General features: G+C 45.9%; 1 protein-coding gene across 2 annotated transcripts; it reads right to left on the reverse strand.

Annotated features, from left to right (window-relative positions):
• Positions 1–1,393: 1,393 nt before the first annotated feature.
• LOC114585480 (all-trans-retinol 13,14-reductase-like) lies at positions 1,394–24,173 on the reverse strand. 2 transcript variants are annotated; one of them, XM_028708198.2, is made up of 11 exons: positions 23,843–24,173; positions 20,116–20,298; positions 19,023–19,264; positions 16,239–16,440; positions 14,254–14,451; positions 13,144–13,263; positions 12,075–12,213; positions 10,236–10,345; positions 6,045–6,211; positions 3,042–3,201; positions 1,394–1,734 (listed from the first exon to the last, which is right to left on the reverse strand). In XM_028708198.2, the coding sequence occupies exons 1-11, from the start codon at positions 24,171–24,173 to the stop codon at positions 1,589–1,591; spliced, it is 1,998 nt and encodes a 665-aa protein (XP_028564031.2). In that variant the 3' UTR covers positions 1,394–1,588. The 2 variants fall into 2 exon arrangements, 1 of the variants encoding a protein (XP_028564031.2); XR_013390804.1 differs by having other exon boundaries at positions 1,594–1,734; positions 3,042–3,182.
• Between the last annotated feature and the right edge of the window lie 1,497 nt (positions 24,174–25,670).

Raw genomic sequence — 25,670 nt, forward strand, 5'->3', positions numbered from 1 at the left:
TGGAAGTGAGTCCAGCACTGCTCGTGGACTGGTCAAATGACCTACACGGGCCGCTTTTGACCCATGGGCCATAGGTTACTGACCGCTGCCTTAATACTAGGGTAATTAGAAAGGGAGGGACAGGGCAAGGTGCTTATCTGTCTCAAGGAATGGAGACACAGATTGGATGGGGTGTGTGGAAAGGGAAGACTAAATGCTCTGGTTCAACTTGGCCTGCACACCGGCCTACATTTTCTGGTCCTTGCACGTTTATACTGCAAGCAACACCTTAGGCGAAGGTGAATGTGTCAAAACCGTTACTTTGCTATTGCCGGGAAGTGTAATGTTGTTAATGCTATATTTATAGGACTGAAACATTTCGTTTTTAAATGTTATGTCTGCTATTATGTTGTTGGTTTACTATATTATTACGAAATTGTTCTAGCACTGGTTGGTTTTGAGATGGTTTCTTTGATGTAAGCCGCTTTTGAGCCTGATTCTTTTTGTGGAAAAACGGCATACAAATAAAATGATGATGATAGTGTTACAAGACACTCTGGCCTCCCCTATAATGTAATGCATTGAAAACAATCCATTCTTCATTATTAAGCCTATTTATCTTCTTCTCTCTGTCGTGGACATAGGTCTACAAGAGCATCAAAAAGCAGAAACATGCACCAGGTGAAACATGGAGATAGTTGCACCTATTTCTATTAAGTGGCAGCTGGAGAAAGTGCAGTTGTGATTGCAGAAGTGTATGTGTGTTATCTAAATGTGCCATCCAGTTTGTGCCTCTTTTTGGTATACATGCGGTTTGCATGGGTGAAGCAGCTCATTTTCTCCATACCAATACAAAAACTCAAGCACTGGAAAGGAGCGCAATAAAGCGTGTTCTCCTTCACGGAGAGCATGAGTTGTGGTGGGGTTAACAAGACACCTCTCTGTTGCTGGGCGGGTTAGTTTGGATGGCCACCGTTGTGACTGGGCTCCTCTGGTTGTTGGGGAGAGTTTGATGTTGCCAATTATTGATTGACAGCCTTAGGTTATATATTCCCTGCGTGCAGCATTGAGCTTCCTCTATTGGTTAGTGGAGGGGTATGGATTGGCTGTGCCTGTCCCTCCAAGGCTGCAGCAGCAAGGGTATTCCGTTAAAGGAATCCAGGGGCTCACCATGCTTTTGTCTGCATCCCTGTCAAGGGGGCTAGGGCCACGCAAGAGCCCCTGGGAGCATTTGGGGAGAGGTGAGGGTCTGGCACCCAGCTCCATTTACTCCCCAAAAATGTTTTTCCTTACTGACTTTGCAGGCTTGTGGATGGGCGGGTACAGATAGTCGCAACCAATGCCTAAGCAACCACTCATATTTTGTATTTTAATAAAGTTGTGGCCAAAATTATGCCAAAAACATTAAGCAAAATTCCTGTGTGAAGTGTGAATTTATTTAAGGGTGGCTTGGGACCTCGGCACGCAAAAGCACCAAGGCATATAGTTTTGGCACCAGTTAGCGTCCCCTGCTGGAGACATGAAGAACGTAGAAAAGCAGGCAGCTTTCAGATCACCAATAAGGCAGGAGGCAGGGGCAAATCTCATTTGTGTGGTAGAGACCGAAGCTTTAGTTTTTCTTTTCGGCATCGCTGGCTTTGATTTTCTTGCCAAGGCACATCAAGTCGATGTAGAGATTACGTCCCAGGACAGCGGAAGCGCAGAGAATGGCTCCGTGAAGGGCTCCTGCGAAACCAGCTAAAAGCACATCCTGGCCTAGGAGAAAACAAAGACATCACTGCCACTTGTCAGTCTCTGCTCGGTCTGTCCTCTTGTTCATCACATCCCCTTGTCAACAGCCTGGAATGTACATACTTTCCGCTTGGGAGAGCATCACGGGGCTACAAAAAGGCACTTGTGTAACCAGATGTCAGGGACTGGCTAGACGCTGACTCAGGAAAGGGCTGGGCAGTGGTTTGCAGGGACCTGTACCAGCCAGCTGGCAAGAATCAGAGGCAGAGGAAGATTCAGAGCTGGAGGGTGGAGCCCAGGATGGGTCAGAAGAAGAGGCAGGTCAGTCAAGTGAAGGGCCAAGGGCTTCCCCAGCCTCTCCCGAATGACTGTCCCCTAGACCATGGGTAGGCAAACTAAGGCCCGGGGGCCAGATCCAGCCAAATCACCTTCCAAATCTGGCCCATGGGCGGTCTGGGGATCAGCGTGTTTTTACATGAGTAGAATGTGTGCTTTTATTTAAAATGCATCTCTGGGTTATTTGTGGGGCATAGGAATTCGTCCCCCCCAGTATAGTCAGGCCCCCCCAAATGTCTGAGGGACAGTGGACCGGCCTCCTGCTGAAAAAGTTTGCTGACCCCTGCCCTAGACTGGCCCCTAGAATGTTCTCCTGAATGACTGTCCCCTATTGAAAAGGAAGCAGCCGATGAAGTTTCCACACAGATGCAGTCTCTGGCTGTGTGCCCACAACCCACTGGGGGAAGGTACATATACTAGTGGAGGGCAGGGGTGCCCACTTGAATAAAATATTGGGTGGGCCCAATAAAATTATATAACGGTGGAAAATTATATAACGGAGTCGATGTGCAATGTATCATTGGTTTGTCTTGATTTGTGCAGATATTGTAAAATTGAAAATGATAAATAATAATGATAAAGTTATCTGTGTCCATTTGTCCAACCAAACCCCAAAAGCCTCAGGAATTGGGGCAAGTGTAAGGAACTGGAAAGAGAATGCTCAAATGCCAAGACCCACTTAGGAAACTATTCCTTCTCTGCTGGCCCACTCACTCCCCAATGCATACCCCACTAATGTAGTTTTTGTGCTCCTGTGTTGTGTTCATCCCACTGAAAAAAACAGCAACACTGTTCTTTCTTGTTTTAGAATTTCACTTTTGCTGCCTTATTTTCCTCACCAATCAGCAACAAGATCCCCAAATCTTGAACACAGGCCCAGTGCGGAAAAGTTATCTATTCTATGCCCTCGAGATGAGGCAGGTTGAAAGAAATAAGAGTCATTGTAACGGCCAACAGTTGCGGTACACTGGAAAAAGTGAGAAGGTAGCATTTACCTGTAAGGTAGAGGTTTGGGACAGGGGTCTGAGGTCGTACTGTTGCCATGAAGTCCGGCTGGAAGCGAGCCATACTGTGGTTCATGCCATACATCTCTCCTCGCGGAGAAGCTATGTAGTGCTTATTGGTGAGAGGAGTTCCTGCAGAGACACACGCAATCTGAACAGAGAAAGATCAAATGTCCAGGGAGCATTATTACTGCTAATTCATTTTCACCTCATCAGACAAAAAATAGAAAAGGTACTCCTCCATCTCCATTGGACTACAAGAACTATTTGCCCTGTGGAAGGAGAAGAAACCAACGCCATGTTTCTGGAAGAGTCCTAATCTACATAATAGAACCTTTGACCTTGTGGATATTACTGGATGCCAACTCTCGCATCATTGCTGGCCATTGGCCGTAGCTGATGGAGGGCAGAGATTCTTCATCCCTGATCCATACTACAGTGGTACCTCAGGTTACAGACGCTTCAGGTTACAGACGCTTCAGGTTACAGACTTCGCTAACCCAGAAATAGTACCTCGGGTTAAGAACTTTGCTTCAGGATGAGAACAGAAATCGTGCTGTGGCAGCGGGAGGACCCATTAGCTAAAGTGGTACCTCAGGTTAAGAACAGTTTCAGGTTAAGAATGGACCTCCAGAACGAATTAAGTTCTTAACCCGAGGTACCACTGTATACACTAAACTCATTCTCTGAACATTGACCCTTACATAGCCAAAATGGTACCATCACCGTACAAGAGCAGGCGACAGCAGGCTTGGGGGAACTCTGTAGGGATAAATGCGATCACATTTGGAATGAATTTATACAAAATGTATTAGGCTGTTAACATTTACATAAGCACTAAGACAATGTCACTATGCCAATTTATACAAGAATGTATGGGAATATCGTATATTGCTTTCTGTGTGTGTTTATTTTCATTTTTATATGTATCTTTGTTGTAGTTTTTCTCCCTCTTGCTTTTCCTTCTTTGTTTTCTGTATCACTTTATTTCTTTTAACTGAAATCACCTTAATAAAATATTTAAAATTATTTTTAAAAGGTTTGCAGGATGACCCGCCCCCCCAAAAGAAGAAGGCAGCGTTAGGAGGAAGGAATGAGTGCTCAGGGCCTGTAGAATGCAAACTGAATACTGGGGTGGGGAAGTGGAACGGAGCAGCCAGCCAAAGCTTGCTGGCCAGCACCCTGACTTTGAACACTCTACATGGCAACTCTTGGTTGCAGGTCCTACTTGCCTTTCATAAGGTTCGTTTATTTATTTAGTATATTCAACTATGATTGCCTTGGCAGAAGGGCTGTACATTACAGAAAGTGAATGACAAAATAAAATAAAAGCTACCTTGCATAAAAACCAGGATTATAGGAAGCAAAATTCAGCCTAAAGACAAGCAAGCTAGCAAATCTAACATCTGTTTAAAACCAGTAACGGAATACGCAATAAAACCAAGATTCTGAAAAAAGCCACTTAAACCAAACTTTCACTCTCTGCCTAGAAGCAGGAAGCAAAGGGGCCAGGTGTACTTCTCTCAAGATCCTGGGTACCACAACTGCTAAGGGCCTCTCATTTATCTCAGGCAGTGGTGGACCTGAACTCCAAAGTGGAACAAAGGTCCTGGGCAGGCTGGTCTCAAACTGTTTCAAGGCTTTAAAAGGGTTATTTTGACCTGAACGAACACGTAACCAGCGAAACATCAAATAAGTGGTCAGCAGGACTGAAGCAGAGTTCAGTTTACTTCTTGCTTATGAAAAGAATGTGTGGTGGTGGTTGGAGAGGAGGAAAGTCAAACCAATGCCGCTGGTTGCAACATGAGTTAGTTTCCTTTTTTGACCACGAAATAACCACAGAAAATGTTCCAGACAATAACGGGAACTCTTGTAACCACAAGGCAGTGGAAGAAGATGTGGTTAAGCTATGTGTGAAGCAAAGTTCATACCCAGGATGAGAAACAGCATCAAAGTAAGGTAATAGGTAAGATAAAAGACCCCATAATGGTTAAGTCCAGTCAAAGGTGACTATGGGGTGCGGAGCTCATTTCACTTCAGGCTGAGGGAGCCAGCGTTTGTCTGCAGACAGCTTTCTGGGTCATGTGGCCGGCAGGACTAAACCGCTTCTGGCACAACTGGAACTCTGTGACAGAAACCAGAGTGCAGAGAAACGCCATTTACCTTCCCGCTGCAGTGGTACCTATTTATCTACTTGCGCTGGCGTGCTTTCGAACTGCTAGGCTGGCAGGAGCTGGGACAGAGCAACAGGAGCTCACTCCGTCGCAGGGATTTGAACCACCGACCCAAGAGGCTCAGTGGTTTAGTCCACAGTGGCACCTGCATCCTAGCATCAAAGTAGAGCTTGCTAACTGTAAGATAAAAAGGCGGCTTACGGGAATGGAAACCACAAAGAAATAAAGTACAAGGTTGCTTAGCAAACATTATGACTGGGATATAATGTCTGCATAAAAGGTGGGGCAAGCTGGGAGGGAACGGGGTTTTGAGCGGCTTATGTGAAATTATAAAAGCCGATGTTTAAGGGGACACGGGTGGCGCTGTGGGTTAAACCACAGAGCCTAGGACTTGCCGATCAGAAGGTCGGCGGTTCGGTTCGAATCCCCGCAACAGGGTGAGCTCCCATTGCTCGGTCCCTGCTCCTGCCAACCTAGCAGTTTGAAAGCACATTGAAGTGCAAGTAGATAACTAGGCACCGCTCTGGCGGGAAGGTAAACGGCATTTCCACGCGCTGCTCTGGTTCGCCAGAAGCGGCTTAGTTATGCTGGCCATATGACCTGGAAGCTGTACGCTGGCTCCCTCGGCCAATAAAGTGAGATGAGTGCTGCAACCCCAGAGTTGGCCACGACCGGACCTAATAGTCAGGGGTCCCTTTACCTTTAAAGGCTGATGTTGGCGTTGGATTAGGGTCTCTCTCTTCTACATCAAGAGGTAGAGAAGACACCATTCTTGTACAAGAATAAGAATCATTTGCTGACACACTAAAAGTGGTCTTACCTGATCTTTTATTTGAGGGTAAACCTTCAAAACCGTGTCCATTATGTTGTCCACAAAACTGTTTTTGAAGGCCTCATACACCGCTCCTCTCTTAGAAACCTTTTCTTCCTTCCATTCCTCAAACCATTCATACTTTGCAGCTGTCAGGACAATTAGAGTGGACTTGCCTATAATGAAAGGGATATGAAGACATTCATTAGCGATGTAGTTGTCACAAAGGGGCATCTCACAATCCTATATGCACAGATTTGTAAGGTGTCAAGTGAGGATATGACTCATGCTGGGGTTTCCTGTGGCATCATGCCTCTTCTACCACAGGCACAGCCAGGCTGCGTACAGCAAGGCTGCCCTCTAGGTTGCAGAACTGGCCTGAATGCTCTCAGCAGCTGTTACAGCTCTTTGAAGAGGAAACAGTTCTTGGAATCCATCTGTCTTGAAAAACAACAGAGTTTTCATCCAGGGCGAAGTCACAAAGCTCCCTCAGCAGCACCAAAGTGATTTTCCCAGTATGTATATGGAGTTCCTGGGCTGCCCAGAGGATAAGACCCCCTTTCTCAGCCTCACTGATGTGGTCCAAAGGAAAGCAGAGCTTCAAACAAAAACATCTTGGAGGTCCCAGGCCACATGGAGGTTAGGCTGGCCTGAACCAGAGCCAGGGCTTTTTTGGCTGTGGCCCCAATCTGGTGGAAGACTCTGTCACAAGAGACTAGGGCCCTGTGGGACTTGACATCTTTCCGCAGGGCCTGCAAGACAGAGCTGTTCCACCAGGCCTTTGGCCAAGGCACAGCCTGACCCCCCTCCTTTGGTAATCCTCACAGAACTCTAGCCCAATGGTTACCATTAATTTGATTTTGAATTGATTTTAAAATGAATTGGTTTTAGAATGCTGTGTTACTTTTATTGTTGTTGGCCACTCTGAGCCCGGCTTCAGCTGGGGAGGGCGGGATATAAATAAAATTTTATTATTATTTATTTATTAATATGTTTGGCACCAGCTTAAGGAGGCATCCAAGGCGCCACCCAACCGCCTTAGGGACTCGACTCTGAATTTGTATAGGGTTTAGCCTTTTCTTCTTCCACAAGGCAATGGAAGTTTAGGATCAGAGTCTTCCTTCTCCTAGATGGGTTACCTTCTCAGGCTGAGGCCCATCTGCCCCTCACTTCCTCTACGGCACGTGCAGAAACTTACTTCTTGACTGTTGGAAGCAGGCCCTACAAAAACCTTTCTTCTAGGATGGTAGTTTGTTTTTTGTTATTTTAAATTTTTTAAATTATAAATTTTATTAGTATTTTCCACACAACAACAACATAAAAAATATCAAAAAATAACAGTACACAGAAACCAACATTAAAAAAACAAAAACAAAAACACAAATCCATATATTACATGTTAATAATATAAAACTAAAAAGAAAAACAAACATTGACTTCCACCAATCCCACAGCACCTCCTTTACCTCTCATTGTGTCTTCCTGTTTTCCTTATCATCTCTATCCTAGCATCCAGATATAAATCCCTCTTTCTTATCCTTTCACTTCACAAGGTTATTCCAGACTCGGCCAGATTTCTGTCCTCGAACCTTGGCTTTTAAGGTATTCAATTAGACACTCCCATTCCTTTTTCACTTCACTTTCGGGTTTTTGTCTTATTATATCTGTCAATTTGGCTAATTCTAAATATTCTGAAAGCTTACAGAGCCACTCTCCTCTAGGCTGGTAGTTTGAGTAATTTCCCCCTTTGAGTAATAATGCAGACTCTGTCTCTTTATGCTGCTGCAGTGATCCAGTCCAGTATCATAGCTGTCAACTTTCAGATTTGAAAATAAGGGATCAGCAGCCTCACCTATCCTGGGGACAGTCTACGGGATATCTAACAATCCGGGATAGCAGCGGGAAGCAGAGGGAAACGGCGCTGGAATAAGGGAATTTCCCGCAAAAAAGGGAAGGTTGACAGCTATGTCCAGTATCTGCCTGACCTCCAGCCAGAGGTGGAGCTAGCTGCTCCGGCACCCGGAGCGGTGCACAGGGGTGGGGCTAGCCCATAGCTGTCAACTGTCCCTTATTTGGCGGGAAAGTCCCTTATCCCAGCGCCGTGTCCCGCTGCTGTGCCTTATTGATGATGTCCCTTAAATTTCCCGGGAAGGAAGCAGCTCCTCTCCCTCCCTCCCTCCCTCCCTCCCTCCCTGCCAGCCAGTGAGGAGGGAGGCTCCAACTGAGTTGCTTGGCTGCGTTGCTCACCCAATAAGGAGTCTAAGAACGACTGGGGGGTGGAGCTTGCATGCCTTGTGCTGATCAAATCGGCCGCGTTGCCTGGGGACTCGCCTTTGCTAAGCGCTTCCCGGTGGTTTTCCTTGCTGCATCCCCTTTTCCGGGCTGCTGCGCTGTGGGAACCACCGCTTGAGGCTTCGTTTGGCTGCTGGCTGGGCTTTCTGCCTTTGGCTCGGAGGGGCTCAGAAGTTGAACATACCTGTGCCCTGAAAATCCCTTACTTTGGCTGCTGATCCCTTATTTTCGAGGCTGCTGGTCCCTTATTTTCAAATCTGTAAGTTGACAGCTATGGGCTAGCCATCTGCGGGAGCGGGGCTAGCATCCCAGGGGGCGGCGATGTCACCCCCCTTCAGGTATGACACACGGGGCGGACCGCACCCACCCCCCACCCCTTCCTCCGCCAGTGCCTCCAGCCTGTCCTTGAGCAGGCCTCCTGCTATCAGCTCTCGTTTCCTTGATCTGATAATCTGACCTCCAGCTCATTCATGACCATGTCTCTGCCTCATACGCCCACCATCCTGGGTCAAAGCCAGACCGAAGCAAAACAGGATGGATAAAAAGAAAGTCACACAGGGCACAGTTAAATGATGCAAATTCCTCCCACAGTAAGCAGCCATGGCTACCAACTTGGACGGCTTTAAATGAGGTTCAGACAAATTCATCGAGGAGAAGGCCAGCCACAGCTGCTAGCCATGACGGCTGTGCTCTACTTCCGTGGCTGAGAGGCATGATAATAAATAATAATAACAATAATAATAATAATTTTTTATTTATACCCCACCCTTCCCGGTTCTGAAAACCGGGCTCAGGGCAGCTAACAACAGATTTAAAACACTTAATTGATGCAACAAAAAACAGCATAAAATACCGTATAAAACGTGAATAACAATAAATTCAAAAATCAATTTAGGGGGGAAATCCACCCAATAAACATTAGATGATCACCAGGGCTACCTGGCTAAATTAGTCCTATTTGGGCCAGCGAGGAGACCAGGGGAGAATTCGCTGTGGGATCCCAGAGCAGGTAATCTTCATAAAAAGGGGAGGGGGAGGGAAGGAAGGAGAATAAAAGATCAGGCTATTGAAAGCCAGGCGGAATAGCTCTGTCTTACAGGCCCAGCGGAAGGAAGTTAAATCCTGCAGGGCCCTGGTCTCATGGGACAGAGCATTCCACCAGGTCGGAGCCATCACTGAGAAGGCCCTGGCCCTGGTGGAGGATAATCTGACTTCCTTAGGGCCCGGGACCTCTAAACTATGATTATTCATGGACCTTAAGGTCCTTGCAGGGCATACCAGGAGAGGCAGTCCCGTAAATGCCCCCAAATGCCAATTGCTGGGAATACCAGATGGGAAGAGCACTGTTGTGCTCATGTCCTGCTTGCAAGTTTCCCATGGGCATCTGAGTGGTCACTGTGAGAAGAGGATGCTGGATTAGATGGACCATTGGCCAGATATCCAGCAGGCCGGTCTTCTATTAGGGGCCGGAAACTGTTTTTATGCTGAGGTCCACATTCCCTCAGGGCCACAGCGGTGAGCAGGAACAGAATCCAAACCGGGAAGGACATCTCTTTTCCCCCTGTTTATTTCTATCATCCCTTCAACCGTAGGAAATGAACAACTATCTGACTTTTAGAAGACATCTGAAGGCAGCCCTGTTTAGGGAAGTTTTTAATGTTTGATGTTTTGTCGTGTTTTTAATATTCTGTTGGGAGCTGCCCAGAGTGGCTGGGGGGCCCAGCCAGATGGGCAGGGTATAAGTAATAGATTATTACTATTATTACCTTTTCCTCCCTCCTGGTCACATGCATGAAATTAAGCCAAGGGCTACAACTTGCCTTCCTGGAGCCCCATATTCCCAAATCTTCTCCCTTTTCCCCTCATCCCTTTTAAAAAAGAAGAAAGTTGCGCCACTTGTTCAAATACCTGGGAATCTCTTTTCCCACAGGGGGTCCTTTGCTGACGAGGATCCAATATACAGGAAAGGAATCTTTTCTGGAGCAGTTTCTCTTGAAGAATTAATGTAAGAAGTGAACCTATCAAGAAGGAAAACTTTGCCTGAGCTTTGATTCATAAAACTTTAATTAAAGTGTCACTTTTGTATTATTGTGTGTGTGTGTATAATTATTTCTGCATTTTCCCATTACATGCATTCATTTCTTTCACTGTGTTAGTCTAGTTTATCTTACCATCTATTTTAAGGCTGGAGGAATAAATAAATATATCGGCTTGCCAATCGAAAGGTCGGCGGTTCGAATCCCTGCGGCGGGGTGTGCTCCCGTTGCTCGGTCCCAGCGCCTGCCAACCTAGCAGTTTGAAAGCACCCCCGGGTGCAAGTAGATAAATAGGGACCGCTTACTGGCGGGAAGGTAAACGGCGTTTCCATGTGCTGCGCTGGCTCGCCAGAGCAGCTTCGTCACGCTGGCCACGTGACCCGGAAGTGTCTCCGGACAGCGCTGGCCCCCAGCCTCTTGAGTGAGATGGGCGCAAAACCCCAGAGTCTGTCAAGACTGGCCCGTACGGGCAGGGGTATCTTTACCTTTTTAAAGGTGGCATAGTTTCTGATATCTATGATTTTTGGCTAGCTAGGCCAAAACTTTTAGTTGCCAGTGTCTCTTTTCAAGCCCTGACCACAATCTTTCCTGAGGTAAAGGCCAAATCCATTGTGCTGATCTGAGCCACGTTCTGCACCAAGATCCAAAACGTTCACCTGTGAACAGATTGTAGTTCTCAATACAGTGGTACCTCAGGTTACATACACTTCAGGTTACATACACTTCAGGTTACAGACTCCGCTAACCCAAAAATAGTGCTTCAAGTTAAGAACTTTGCTTCAGGATAAGTACAGAAATTGGGCTCCGGCGGCACGGCAGCAGCAGGAGGCCCCATTAGCTAATGTGGTGCTTCAGGTTAAGAACAGTTTCAGGTTAAGAACGGACCTCCGGAATGAATTAAGTACTTAACCCGAGGTACCACTGTATTCCTGGTCAGTTGTTTTTTTTCCTTTTTTAAGTTTTTTAAGAAAAAGAAAAAAGTTTGGTTGAGCCAGTAGAAAAAGATGTGAACATTAAATTCATATGCACCCAACCCAAATACACTCATGTGTATTTTGCACACTTGAGTTCAGGGCCAATGTACAAGGTTGTTTTCAGCGCTTTATCTACATGTAAGAACAAAGAGAAGGGGCTGTGGGTACAGCAGCTAAAGAAACTAAATGGACATGGCGCTGTGGTTTAAACTACAGAGCCTAGGGCTTGCCGATCAGAAGGTCGGCGGTTCGAATCCCCACAACGCGGTGAGCTCCCGTTGTTCAGTCCCTGCTCCTGCCAACCTAGCAATTCGAAAGCATGTCAAGTGCAAGTAGATAAATAGGTACCACTCTGGCGAGAAGGTAAACGGTGTTTCCGTGTGCTGCTCTGGTTCGCCAGAAGCAGCTTAGTCATGCTGGCCACATGACCCGGAAGTTGTCTGCAGACAAACGCCGGCTCCCTCGGCCTATAGAGCGAGATGAGCGCTGCAACTCCAGAGTCATTCGCGACTGGACCTAACGGTCAGGGGTACCTTTACCTTTACTGACAAGTTCTAATTTGAATTGGTGCACTAAGATTTCATGCCTTGAACTTCTGGCTGCTATTCTTCACCCATTTGCCCTCTGAACACAACTTACTTTAAGAAGAGCCCTGCTGGATTAACTTGTATTGCCGTTTTTAGAAAACCAAACCAAACCACTGCAAACCAATGGAGTTTTCAGCTGCTGCAACTTACGCTTCATTGAGGTTGTTGTGAGGGTAGATGTAGTAGTTTTTGGCTTCCAATCCCAGTTCTTCCTTGGAACCTTTCAGCCCTATGAAGACACAGAATCCTCCGACGCCATGATCTATCATAGAGATCTGTTTCTGAACACCTGCCCAAAGAGGAAGAGAGGGATGTACGGAGGGAGGAAGTGGGACAAGGGAAGCAGAGTTACAAATCCAAGCAACAGCTGTTTTAGACTGGAAAACTGGAGGAAAACAACAGTCTTAAGTCAAGCAACCCCTAGGCTTACAGTACAGTGGTACCTCGGGTTACGTACTTAATTCGTTCCAGAGGTCTGTTCTTAACCTGAAACTGTTCTTAACCTGAAGCACCACGTTAGCTAATGGGGCCTCCCGCTGTCGCCACGCGATTTCTGTTCTTATCCTGAAGCAAAGTTCTTAACCCCAGGTATTATTTCTGGGTTAGCAGAGTCTGCAACTTGAAGCATATATAACCTGAGGTACCACTGTATAGTATAAAAGAGGATGGAAGAAACAAAAGGCTTGAGAAGACAGGCAAGAATGACGTATTGTTTTAAGAGCGGCCCTCCAGATGGTAAATCACTACTCCCATTATCCCTAGCTGTCTGGGGCTGATACGAGCCCAACAACAACAAAAGTCTACTATGGGAAAGCAACATTTACCAGCTATGCTAAATTCAGTGCTAAGAACACACACACACACAAATGCAAGCTCCTCCTAGCAGTTGAATCACAGGACACAATTAGTTGAGGATTGTATATGTTGATCTCTTACGTCTTTAGGATATGTGGTCTTTCTAAAAAACGATACAAAACCCACAAAGGCAAATTGAAGTTACTGGCAGTATAATGCTGGAATTACAAAACTCTTTGTGTGTGTGTGTGTGTGTGTGTGTGTGTACCCACCCTGTGGTATGAAAACTGGCAAAGAAGTCTACATTTTATGCTCTCTCTCTCTCTCTCTCTCTCTCACACACACACACACACACACACACACAATTACAAGTTCATCATACATCTACAATAGTGGAAGCACAAATTGTCCTGTGCCCTCTTACCTGGCAAAGCCCGCAATTCCTTTGGCAGGAGCTGTTCGTAGGTGTTAAAGATGCCAGCATCAGAAATCACAACAGGAGCATAGACGTTAACAAGATCTTGACCTTGCTTTACGCTTACACCTGAAAGAGGCAAAAATGTATATAGTCCATAAAACATTTCTTTTAGATTTCTCTAAACAAGAAAAAAGGAGGAATTGTTTTCCGCTGGTCACAGGGAAGTCTCAACAAATGACCATTTATAGGTAGAAGCTAGAAACTGATGGGTAAGGAGGTACTTTTTAAAAAGGTTTTTTGGGGGGTTGGCCCTCAATGTTGCAAGGGTTTCCATTAATTCTTACAGCATCCTTGCAAGGCAAGTCATGTTATCAGCCATATTTTGTAGATGTATTGCACGCTGGAGGATATTTATAAAAAATACAGATATTATTTCCACCAGCACGGGAGGGTCAGTGTAATTAAAAGGGAGGGTTTAAGCAGGTAAGCCGCTTATATGTCTTTAAGGAAGTTTAATGTGGGTGGGAAGAGCTTTGGCAGGATCCTTTATCCCCTTAGTTCTTAGGAAGCTAAGAGTCTCTTCTTCCCCTTTCCCCATTTGCGGAGTTTTCTTGGCACTGAAATAAATGGTGTGGAATAACGCAATCCATACGAAATTAATTTTGCAATTAATTACGTAAAATTTCACCATATTACACAGCAAGATGAATAATTTGTTGTTGTTGTTGGAAGCTGAACTGCAGCAGAAGAGAAACAGCTCTGCATTTGAGGAATATGGGGCTTAGTGTTACTTGCAAAGTGGGTCTATCTATGCTAAGCGCTTGGAGAGAACAGATAACATTATTAAGACTTAAACGCATATTTATATAGCACATTAGCATTCATATCATAATATCACCTTGTTATAATCCTTACAATAATAACCTTGTAGGACAGATCAGCATTATCCCCATGTCGGAAATGGGGAGGGTACAAGGCTGAGAAGCTTACCTGAGATAATTGAGCTAATTCATGGCAGAGTCTATATTTGAACCAGGAGCTTGACTTATAAGCCTGGTACCTTAGCCACATATCACGATGACTCTTACAGAGAGCTCTATCCAGTCAGCAACTCACCGCAGGCTTTTCCTTGCGAGTTCACTAAGATGCTCTGCACAGGTGCTTTGGTGAGGACAGCCCCTCCGGCGCGTTCAATGATGGGGATGGAGTGAAATGCAATTTCACTGGAACCTCCCTGAGGGTACCAGGCACCTTCCAAAAAGTGATCGACAAGGATGGCGTGCAAAGGGAAGCTGCACTCTGCAGGAATCACCCCTGTAAGACGAAGCAAAGAGCTGAAACTGTAAACAAAAGATGAAAAAGATTTCTTTGCATACAGCTTTCCTGCACATATCTATTCTCCGAATGCCAGAAGAGGTCTCATATCAGAAAACTTATTTCCTATTAGCATCTTTCTCAAAACGAAACCAAGCATGTTATGGCTTCAACAGCTACTGTGCTCTTCGTAGCTTCCATTAATCACAATGTTTTGCTCATCTTTGCATATGTCAAGGTCTTAAGCTGGTTACTATTCCATCTCAGCAATAAATTGCAAGTAACGGCGTTTCTGTGTGCTGCGCTGGTGCTGGCTCGCCAGAGAAGCTTCGTCACGCTGGCCACGTGACCCGGAAGTGTCTGCGGACAGTGCTGGCCCCCGGCCTCTTAAGTGAGATGGGCGCACAACCCTAGAGTCGGACACGACTGGCCCGTACGGGCAGGGGTACCTTTACCTTACCTAACTTGCATGAACATTTATATAATCCACTTCGTCTCATCCTGTTTGCTAAATCAAACAGTTGCAATCAATCAATCAAACAAACAAACAAACAAACAAACAAACAAACAAACAGTTGCAACCAAACAATCAAACCTGCAGTTGTCAGGATCTCCCAGAATAAACTGTTTTCCATTTCATCTCATCCTGTGTAAGCTAAATCCAGGGGTTCTTTGAATCCATCAAGAGTGGATTGACAGAGCACATGCTTTGCATGCATACAGAAGGTCCTAAGTTTAACCCCCAGCCTGCACCCTGGTTAAAATAAGGATCAGACAGAAGGTGAAGTCAAAGACCTTTGCCTGAGATCTTGGAGAGGCACCAACAGTGAGACAATACTGAGCTTGATGAACTAGCTTCCCATGTTCATTACACACGGCTGCCACTGAAAGCAGAAGCCTTGTGTCTCTTTGTCCCATCTCTGCTGGTGACATAGGGTCAATGTCAACATATGACAGGAGGTTGCTAAGCTTCTCCCCCTCTTCTACACTCCATAGGCTGTCATTTGTAGGCCCAGGGAAACTCAACACAACGGCAAGTATCACTTTTGATTTTTACTGGACGGTACAAGGGCAAGGAGGAGACCCCAGACTCTTGATATCAGCGGCTGCTGTGCTGATATTCTCTTCATTGTCTAGTTCCACCCACACATAGAAGAGGCTCCTTTATCATCATCATCATCAAACCTTTTATTGGCATCACATCCAAACATCCAAAACAAATCAATACAGAATTACCACTTCCCCAGTGGCACAAAACATTTGCTAAAAGAAAGGAGGCAGAGCAGTCTATGGTCACATCTCTAGGTCTCCAGGGAGATCAGACATCTGCAGTGTATTTTGACAACAAAAACCAAATAGAGATATTTAGCCACTAACTTGGTGAGCTCCTGATCATTCCCCAGTAATAGAAAATGTGTGATCTCCAACTCTGGTTTCCATTTGGGGATGCAGAGTTGATCTAGAAATTGCTGAAGGAGATCAGCATATAGTTTACAATTAAGAACCATATGTGTGAGGGTTTCCACCAGGTGGTCTTCACGTGAGCAAGTTCTTTCTCCTTCCACCCTGCCTGAGAACCTTTGATGACTGTATCCCACCTGATAGTCAGGATCATGCCACTTTTACTCTCGTAGATGAGTGGCCTCCTGTCTCCATTACCGAAGTTATAAGTTTAATCGACCAGATCAAACTAGGAAAGGCTCCTTTATGCCTCCTTAGAAAGGGCAAAGGGACGGTCCTTATGTAATGTATGCTCCTATCAGATGGCAGGGGAGGGCATCGCTTACCATAGGTAGGGAAGATATAACTGAAGACTGCTCTCAGGTCTGCATTTGTTGTCAACTCAGCCACCACTTCTGAAAGGCTTTTGACTGACATTCTAAAGAAAGGAGAGATCCAGGCCAGCAGGCCAGTGCGGTTCACAAACCAGACCAAGGGCATCGGGAGCATTTTCAGAATCCCCATGTAGGTGCTCCCTCTAGCAGTTTTCTGCAAGGTGGAGGGGCAGAGAAAGAAGGAAAAACAGTGAGGCACAAATCTCAAAGAGGCAGCAGAAGACCTCCATCTTAATGTTAACGAACATACATAAGAAATGTTGTCTGATTTTCAACAAACAGATCTTTCATCTCTCTTCTTGTTTTCCCCCTTCCCTGCTTTCTCCCTTTTATGTTTTCTTTTCTTGATGTGAACTAAATAGCTATACAGTGGTACCTCGGTTTTTGAACATCTCCATTGACAAACATTTCAGTTTACCAACGCCGTAAACCCAGAGTAAATGCTTCCGTTTACAAAGATGCCTTTTTATAAAAAAAGAGAAAACACAAATACCAAATTACACACAGAATTTTCTTAACAAACAGTAAGACATAAATTGGTCTTAACACTAAAGACCCAACCTCCCGTCTATTCCGTATTTCGATTTCATATAACTTATTGCCAATACAAAGACGCTTTGGATGTCTAACATGCCACAGGACTTCTGCTGAGTGCAAAGTCCTGAGGCCTAGCTGTCAGCTCCTAAGTTTTCGGTTTTTGAACGTTTCAGAACTTGAACGGTCTTCCGGAACGGATTACAGTGGTACCTCACAAGACGAATGCCTCGCAAGACAAAAAACTCGCTAGACAAAAGGGTTTTTTGTTTTTTGAGCTGCTTCACAAGACGATTTTCCCTATGGGCTTGCTTCGCAAGACGGAAACATCTTGCAAGTTTGTTTCCTTTTTCTTAACACCGTTAATACAGTTGCGACTTGACTTCGAGGAGCAACTCATAGCATGCGGTGTGGTAGCCTTTTTTGAGGTTTTTGAAGACTTTGGTGATTTTTGAAGCTTTTCCAAAACTTTCCCGACACCGTGCTTCGCAAGACGAAAAAAATCGCAAGACGACAAAACTCGCGGAACGAATTAATTTCGTCTTGCGAGGCACCACTGTACGTTCGAAAACTGAGGTACCACTGTACTATTATAATATTTCGATCATAAATGTTTCTTATTTGTTTCTATGTTATCTAGATTGAGAATGCAAAAGTGTTACAAACTGTTAAATTGTTAAAAAACTGAATAAAAAATCTTTTTAAAAGATGACGACATCAGTGTTACAAGTACAAGGACTGAGAATTTTGGCATTTTGTTCTGCTAAGCACAAGGAAGTGGCTGTAGAGCAAAACAGCAAAGTGACATAGCTGACTGGGTGGTTTTAGGTACACTCGCTGTCTCTCAGCCCAGCCTACCAAACAGGCTTGTTCTGAGGATAAAAAGGGGAGGGGAGAACCGTGTGCACTGCCTTGAGCAACTTGGATGAAATGTACTACATTTATATAGCATATAATATAATTTACAATTTATCATTGATTTGTAGGAGAAATTTGAACTCGGTAGGGCTTAATCTAACTGAAAATTCTGACTCCAAAGATAAGGTAAAAGGTAAAGGTACCCCTGCCCGAACGGGCCAGTCTTGACAGACTCTGGGGTTGTGCGCCCATCTCACTTAAGAGGCCGGGGGCCAGCGCTGTCCGGAGACACTTCCGGGTCACGTGGCCAGCGTGACAAAGCTGCATCTGGCGAGCCAGCGCAGCACACGGAAACGCCGTTTACCTTCCCGCCAGTAAGTGGTCCCTATTTATCTACTTGCACCCGGGGGTGCTTTCGAACTGCTAGGTTGGCAGGCGCTGGGACCGAACGACAGGAGCGCATCCCGCCGCGGGGATTCGAGCCGCCAACCTTTCGATCGGCAAGCCCTAGGCGCTGAGGCTTTTACCCACAGCGCCACCCAGACTCCAAAGATATTTGGGAAATTATCAGGAAGAATCTTACAGAAAAAAGTGTTCTCTCCACTCTTGAGGTTGCAAAGCACAGCACTTGCTCTCCTCTCTATTTCAATCTCCCTTTGTGTAGAGATTTTCAAAAGGGAGACATGACAAATCTGAAGAATCATGAATTGTGCAGGCTGTTTATGTTAGCCAGATTTAATATGTTTCCCTCGAAGATAGTAAGAGGAAGATACTTAGCTCTCCCAGAATCAGAGCGTCTCTGCAAATGTAGTAAACAGGAACCTGATACTTTGGAGCGCATTTTCTTTTCTTGTGATTTTGGCATTTATGCCAGAAGACAATTATTATAGGCCTTACAACACAATAGGCTCAATTCTATGATACCAACGGTTCGGGACCTGCTCTCGGACAGGAATGATCAAATTACTTTAATAGTGGCTGAAATTTTGAGTGCTGTCCATATAGAAAGACTGGGCCATTATAAGGAAATCTAGTGGTTCTTAATTGATTGGTGATGTGATAATGTTGTATTGTATTATTTATGCAAATTGATTTTTTCTGGAGTTAAAGATCTTACTGGGACAAACCTTGTTAAGTTGAGCTCGTATTTTGCACAAATTGTATACGGTGTCTGATAATGTGTGGTTTGCTATGCCTAATAAAGGATAGATTTAATTAATTATATAGTATATACATTTAAACTGGGGTTTTTTGGTTAAAAAAACCCCTTATTAATGTAAACCAATTAAGACTCGATAGCCAGTTTAAGGGGCCTTTCAGCAGAACCACTTTTAAGAGGCTTACCTTTATCAGTGTCACAAATCTATCAATATTAGCTTCTTCACCAGGAAACTGTTTCTTTAGGCCTTCGGTATATTTCTTCTTCCCACTGTATAGGTAATACCTCTTGCAGTTGTCGGGATCTCCCAGGATAACCGTATCAAAGGGAGAGTCCATCTCGGCCCATTGGAGCTGCCCGTCCGTGAGCTGGTCAATAATCATGCGCTGGGAAGAATTCTCTTGCATTCGCCCTATGTAATGGATCCCTGTAAGACAACCCACCAAGTGTTATAGTGAAAGACCAATAGCAACAGGTTAGCTCCTAAATTTTAGGATCTGGGAAGGGTATACTAAACTGGACTTGGTATTTGGATGAGAGATTTCTCTAAGCTGCTTAGAGATTATACGGCATATACCTTTTGTTAAATAAATAAAATGAACTAGCTTAATAAAATACCAGTCCTACTGTACTTCATGCTCTGGTAAGCTCCTGATTTGACTGCTGCAATGGGGCCTTCCTTGAAGATGATTTGGGGATATCAACTGGTGCAAAATGCAGTGTACTGGTTCCATTTAGGAGTCATATAAAGCCAATGCAAATAATAATAATAATAATAATAATAATAATAATAATAATAATAATAATTTATTTATACCCCGCCTATCTGGCTGGGTTTCCCCAGCCACTCTGGGTGGCTCCCAACAGAATATTAAAACATCAAACATTAAAAACTTCCCTAAACAGGGCTGCCTTCAGATGTTTTCTAAATGTCAGATAGTTGTTTATTTCCTTAACATCAGATGGGAGGGCATTCTGCAAGGAGGGGCGCCACTACCAAGAAGGCCCTGCCTGGTTCCCTGTAACCTCACTTCTCGCAGGGAGGGAACTGCCAGAAGACCCTTGGAGCTGGACCTCAGTGTCTGAACGATGGGGGTGGAGACGCTCCTTCAGGGATACTGAGCCAAGGCCGTTTAGGGCTTTAAAGGTCAGCACCAACACTTTGAATTGTGCTCGGAAACGTACTGGGAATACAAGCAAGATTTAGTTCTCATTACAAGTCCAAGGATATATATATAACTGCTGCAGCCCATGTCCAGCCTGACTAGGACACCTTACCAACATCAAACTCGAAACCTTTCTCGTTGAAGGTGTGGCAGCAGCCCCCTGCCTTCCCATGCTGCTCCAAGACCAGCACGCGCTTCCCAGCTTTAGAGAGCATCACGGCCGCTGCGAGGCCCCCATAACCACTTCCAATGACAATGGCATCCAGACTGCCAGGAACTTTCTCCTTGGAGAAGCCTGGAGGGGAAAGAGAAACAAAAGGCATGAACAACTCCTGTTCCCTACGGCATCATTGTAGATAGGCTAGTTCCTATGCTGTAGCAGAAGAGGCCCTGCTCAGGTAACTGTTGCAGATGCAGCAGGTTTTTGCAAACAGCTTGGAGGCAGTGAAGAAACCATAAGAAAATCAGAAGCAGTGCTTGAATGTTTCGGAAGTTGAAAGGACTTCCAAAATGGATTCTGTTCGACTTCCAAGGTACGACTGTACTGAACTAGATGTAGCACTGGTCTGATTCTGCCCATGACAGCTTCCTATTGTTCACATTTTTTTAAAAAAAAGATTTGTTTCAAAAGCAAAAATACCCTAGATGAGCTGGAAATATTGCAAGATTCCCCCCTCCTGAAAGTTGTGCAATGTACAAAATTATCTTAAAAAGAAAGGCACCAAGGAGCTCATAATTTTGCCCCCTATCTTGACTTGATTGTTAGACGCAGCCCTTATGCACCAGCTGACAAAGAGTGAGAACCGATGACTCTGGTAAAGAAGCGTTTAGCTTTTATATATGCATGATTGATCCAAATCTGAGTTCTACACGCCTTGCCTGCTGGCTGTATTTCCATTAATTTGAAGTGACAACCAAAAGGTAAAAACCACCTGCGGCACATCATGTCGGTTTTACAAGGCACTAGCTGCAGTTAATTTAACCTGATTATATAAAATGAAGGCCTTCCCTTCCTCATTCCTGTTTAGGCAGCTGCTTAAGAATGGTAGCTAGTCCACTGTTTGGGAGAGAACTACACAGCCATTGATTTCTGATTTCTTGTTGTTGTTTAGTCGTTTCCGACTCTTCCACTGCCTCCCGCAGTTTGGTCAAACTCATGCTGGTAGCTTTTAGAACACTGTCCAACCATATCATCCTCTGTCATCCCCTTCTCCTTGTGTCCTCCATCTTTCTCAACATCAGGGTCTTTTCCAGAGTCTTTTCTCTTCTCATGAGGTGGCCAAAGTATTGGAGCCTCAGCTTCAGGATCTGTCCTTCCAGTGAGCACTCAGGGCTGATTTCCTTAAGAATGGAGAGGTTTGATCTTCTTGCAGTCCATGGGACTCTCAAGAGTCTCCTCCAACACCATAATTCAAAAGCATCAATTCTTTGGCGATCAGCCTTCTTTATGGTCCAGCTCTCACTTCCATACATCACTACTGGGAAAACCATAGCTTTAACTATACGGACCTTTGTTGGCAAGGTGATGTCTCTGCTTTTTAAGATGTTGTCTAGGTTTGTCATTGCTTTCCTCCCAAGAAGCAGGCGTCTTTTAATTTCGTGACTGCTGTCACCATCTGCAGTGATCATGGAGCCCAAGAAAGTAAAATCTCTCACTGCCTCCATTTCGTCTGATTTCTACATCACACTAATCCAAGGTGGAGAACATTTTTCAGCCTGAGGGCCACATTTCCTCCTCCCTTTCTCCACCCTCCACCCAGAACAAGCAGGAAGCATTCTAAGACTCCCAGGACATATTCCAGCAAGGCAAAATCCCTTGAGGTGCAAAGCAAGGACTGGGGAGAATTCTGAGGGCCAGATAAGTGGGGCTTGGAGTTGGCGCCTGATGCCAACGTACGGACTAGACACACATCTGCTGGCTGTGTCATTTGGCAACCACGAGAAGGGCCCTACATATCTTCCACACGAGGCCAACCAGGGCCACTCATGGCATGAAAGAGCTCAACATCCATATGTCAGTACGTGTATAATGTATATTATAATTATAACTTTAATTATACCCCTCCTTTTCCCCTGACAGGGACACAAGGCGGCATACAGATAAAAATAAGAACAGCTGAAAGCATAGGAAAACCCCCCAATAATTAAATACAATTAAATTTTCATAGAGCTAAAAATAAAACTATTAAAAACATACAGATAATTACAATAAAAACAGCACAGCACCAGCCCATTCATTAAAAGCTCTCTCTCTTTGTGCTCACTTAGCACACAGTTGAACGCATGGGGTATTTTGTGCTTGGTGCGCATTTTTTTGCCTCAGTAAAACAAACTGACAGTAAACTGAACTCTGGGGTCAATGCAATTAGTTCTTCTAAACTGGAGGGCACGGGACAGGGCAGGAGATGGGCCAGATTCAGACTGCAGACAAGAGCCTGACCTCCCCCAAACCTCAGGGATTATTGACAGCTAGGCAGGGCTATCCATCTGTCAATCACCTGGCATCAGTCTGATATCATTCTCCTTTGTGGTATGAACAGGGTTGGGCAAGAGTTCAGCAATCGGCTGACTGGGGTGATGGTTGTATAAGCAAAGGACCTTGGCCACCACCACCAGCAGGAAATGATGACATTGACTGCAAGGCAGGGGAAGCCTGGCCAAATTGGGCCTCTGAGTGCTCTGAGTGTTGAAAGCTGTAGAAAATGGCAAGGAGGAGGGGAGCAGGACCACCCACCCTTTTAATCCCTGAAGTGCTGCAGAGGTTTGGAGCTTGGCTGTTGAAGGCACTAGCAGGGATGCTGCTACTTCCTCCACCCTAAAGGCCAGCTCCAGAGTGCTCCCACCCCTTAAGTTGTACCCGAACACCGTGGTGGGAGTCCGGGAGAGTCCCTGGCACGCTTGGAAGGCCAGGAAACCTTTGGAAAGTGGAGGGTGCTGACAAACTGGGAGAGCAAAGGTCCAGGAGCTCATGTAAAGCAGACCAAGGGAGGCCTGTGACCTACAGGGACTGGAAACATGTGTGGGATTTGAGACAAGACAGGATGTCAGTCTAAGGATTTAAGGAAGGGTGTCAGATGATAATAGGAGCAGTGGCGTAGCGTGGGGGGTGCAGGGGGGGCCGGCCGCACCGGGCACAACATCTGGGGGGGGCGCTCGCACTCGCAGCTCTCTGCCCACGGGTTAGGGGGCACAAATTACTTGCCTTGCCCCGGGTGCTGACAACCCATGCTACGCCACTGAAGAGGAGTGAAGGGGGGTGCTTGTGGGGAAAAGTGTTGGGCAGAGTTAAGGTCAAAGTGAGACATGGGGATGCGGGGGCAGCCAAGCGGGGGCAGGGAGGGTCAGCTTCCCCCCATCAACAAAAATCAATAAAAATGCATAGCTAACTGAGGTTCTGCTCCCCTCCCCCCAACAAAAGGCCTGACCCTGGTGACAAAAATTCCTGGCTAGGCCTGGAAAAGGGGAGAAGTTTGCAGTAGTCAGAGCCCAGAAGAGCAAGGGGCAGCAGAGAAGGACTTTTTGCACCTCTAACCTGGAATGCCCAGATTGATGAAATTTGGCACGCAAAGCAAGAACTGAACCCAACAGGGCACTAAGCAACAGAAACCAGCAGGAGTCCTTCTCTTAGCCTGCAAGACTTACGCGAGAGTAAACGCGGACTTTACTCTGGAGTAAACATGCATAGGCTGGCACGGCGAGTGCAGTTCAGAACTCCCGCGCCGCCCACCAGCATTGGGCATCGTTCACGCGCCGCTTGACCCCCCACCCAGCAGCTCCGTTTCGGGGGGCTCCCTTTGCCAGCCTGGCAGCGCCCCCCGCCGCGGCTGGCCGGTGGCTACCTTGCTTGAGGATCTTCTTGCGCGCATCTTTGTCGGTCACCAGAGGCGCGGGCGGCCGCCTGGAATCTGCCCGGAAAGGGTTGGAAGAGGCGCTGCGGGTGCCCAGAGCTCTCCAAATGCCCAGGAGGAGGAGCGCGCCCACGAGCGCGTACACCCACATGGCCGCCCCGGCAAGCGCTGCGAGGACGCCAAAGTGAGCCGCCGGCTCAAAGAGCGCAAACCTACAGCAGCTTCCTCCTCCTCCCTCTAGTAGGCTGGCCCCCGCGCGCTCCTGCCCCTTAAAGGCGCACTTCAGCCTTGCACTTGAACTTGGGAAGAGCGCCACAGACATCCTCCGAGGGCGCGGGAGACCTTGGAAACCTGAGGGTCGGTGAGCTCTGCGAACGCAGCTTTTCTCCCGATTAAAGCGCAGAGGTCAGATAGATGGAATCTTCATTTGCGTCAGCCACTAGCCATAGCAATAAAATGAGATGTACTGAAGATAGAGGTAAAAACTTAGAAAATATATTTTGGGGTTTATAGCAACAATCAAATATTAGATTTTATTCTGATTGCCCCCGCTAAAAACCTTGCAGTTTTTGCTGTCACCTGATCATCCTGATCTTCTAAAAGTAAGGACACAATAGCAATGGCTGAGGGACCCAGCATGGACAATAGTAGAGGGGTAAGAACCTCACTCCTCAAATCTTTATAAAGAGTGCAAGACAGAAGCACATGAGCCACTGACTCAATACTGCCATCTCCACAGGGACATAACCGTTTTCCCAGTGGAATTTTTTGAAATCAACCAGCCGAAGGCAGTATATTCAATCTTGCGAAAGTGAAAGCACACCTGTATTTCGGAATTGTTAAATTTTGCTTGAAGTGCGGAGTGTTTGAGGACCAGGACATTCAGAGAGAATCCAAAATGCTTGTTTACAAAGCTATTGTACTACCAGTCTTACTGTATGCTTGTATGGACCACTTATAACTGCTATCCCCAACGCCTCAGAAGATTCCATCAATGGTGCCTCTGAAAAATTTTATGCATCACTTGGGAAGGCAGGTGAACTAATGCCAGTGTACTGGAAGTAGCAAAGATTACCAGTGTCAAAGCAATGATTCTTCAACGTCAACTTTGTCATGTTGTCTGGATGCCTGATTATCATCTTCCAAAGCGACTACTCTATTCTGAACTATAAAAATGGAAAGCGTAATGTTGGTGGTCAACTAAAAGAGGTTTAAAGACTCTCTCAAGGCAAATCTTTAAAAATGTAGTATAAACACTGATAACTGGGAAACACTGGCCTGGGAGTGCCAGTAAACAGCCTTTACCAAAGGTGTCATGGGCTTTGAAGACGTTCGAACTCAGGACGAAAGGGAGAAACATGCTAAGAGGAAGACAAGCTTGGCAAACCCTCACTGTGATCAACTCCTGCCCAGAAACCTGTGTCCCCACTGTGGAAGGATGCGTGGATCCAGAATTGGCCTCCACAGTCACTTACGGACTCACTGTTAAGACCGTGTTCATGGAAGCCAATCTTACTTGGCTATGTGTGATCACCAAAGAAGAAGGAGGAGGCAGGGTTGGAAGAAGGAAGGCCAGCGAGACAGAGGTTTATCAGGAGACAGAAACAAAAAAGGAAGGGGAGAGGAAGGGAAAGGCTGGAAAAGCTGGTCCAGAGAGGAGAAAAGTCAGCCTGGGGATTTAAGGAGGAGCAGGAGCGATAAGACTTGTGTGGCTTAGGCAGCAGAATTCTGCATAGACATGAGATCAGACCAGACACACAATGGAGCACAGGGCAGAGGGCAGAGAAGGTGCTACAAGACTTTTGGGTCTCATTGCGCT

This window comes from Podarcis muralis, chromosome 15 (genome assembly GCF_964188315.1).
Source record: "Podarcis muralis chromosome 15, rPodMur119.hap1.1, whole genome shotgun sequence".
NCBI lineage: Eukaryota > Metazoa > Chordata > Lepidosauria > Squamata > Lacertidae > Podarcis > Podarcis muralis.

Excerpts from the sequence above, each read along its gene's own strand:
- LOC114585480 (XM_028708198.2), bottom strand. The coding sequence starts at position 24,173 with ATGTCTGTGGCGCTCTTCCCAAGTTCAAGTGCAAGGCTGAAGTGCGCC. Across the intron at positions 10,346-12,074 it reads CACAACAACCTCAATGAAGC|GTTCACTTCTTACATTAATT; the intron begins GTAAGTTGCAGC and ends CCTTCTTGATAG. Across the intron at positions 1,735-3,041 it reads CCCAAACCTCTACCTTACAG|GCCAGGATGTGCTTTTAGCT; the intron begins GTAAATGCTACC and ends GTTTTCTCCTAG.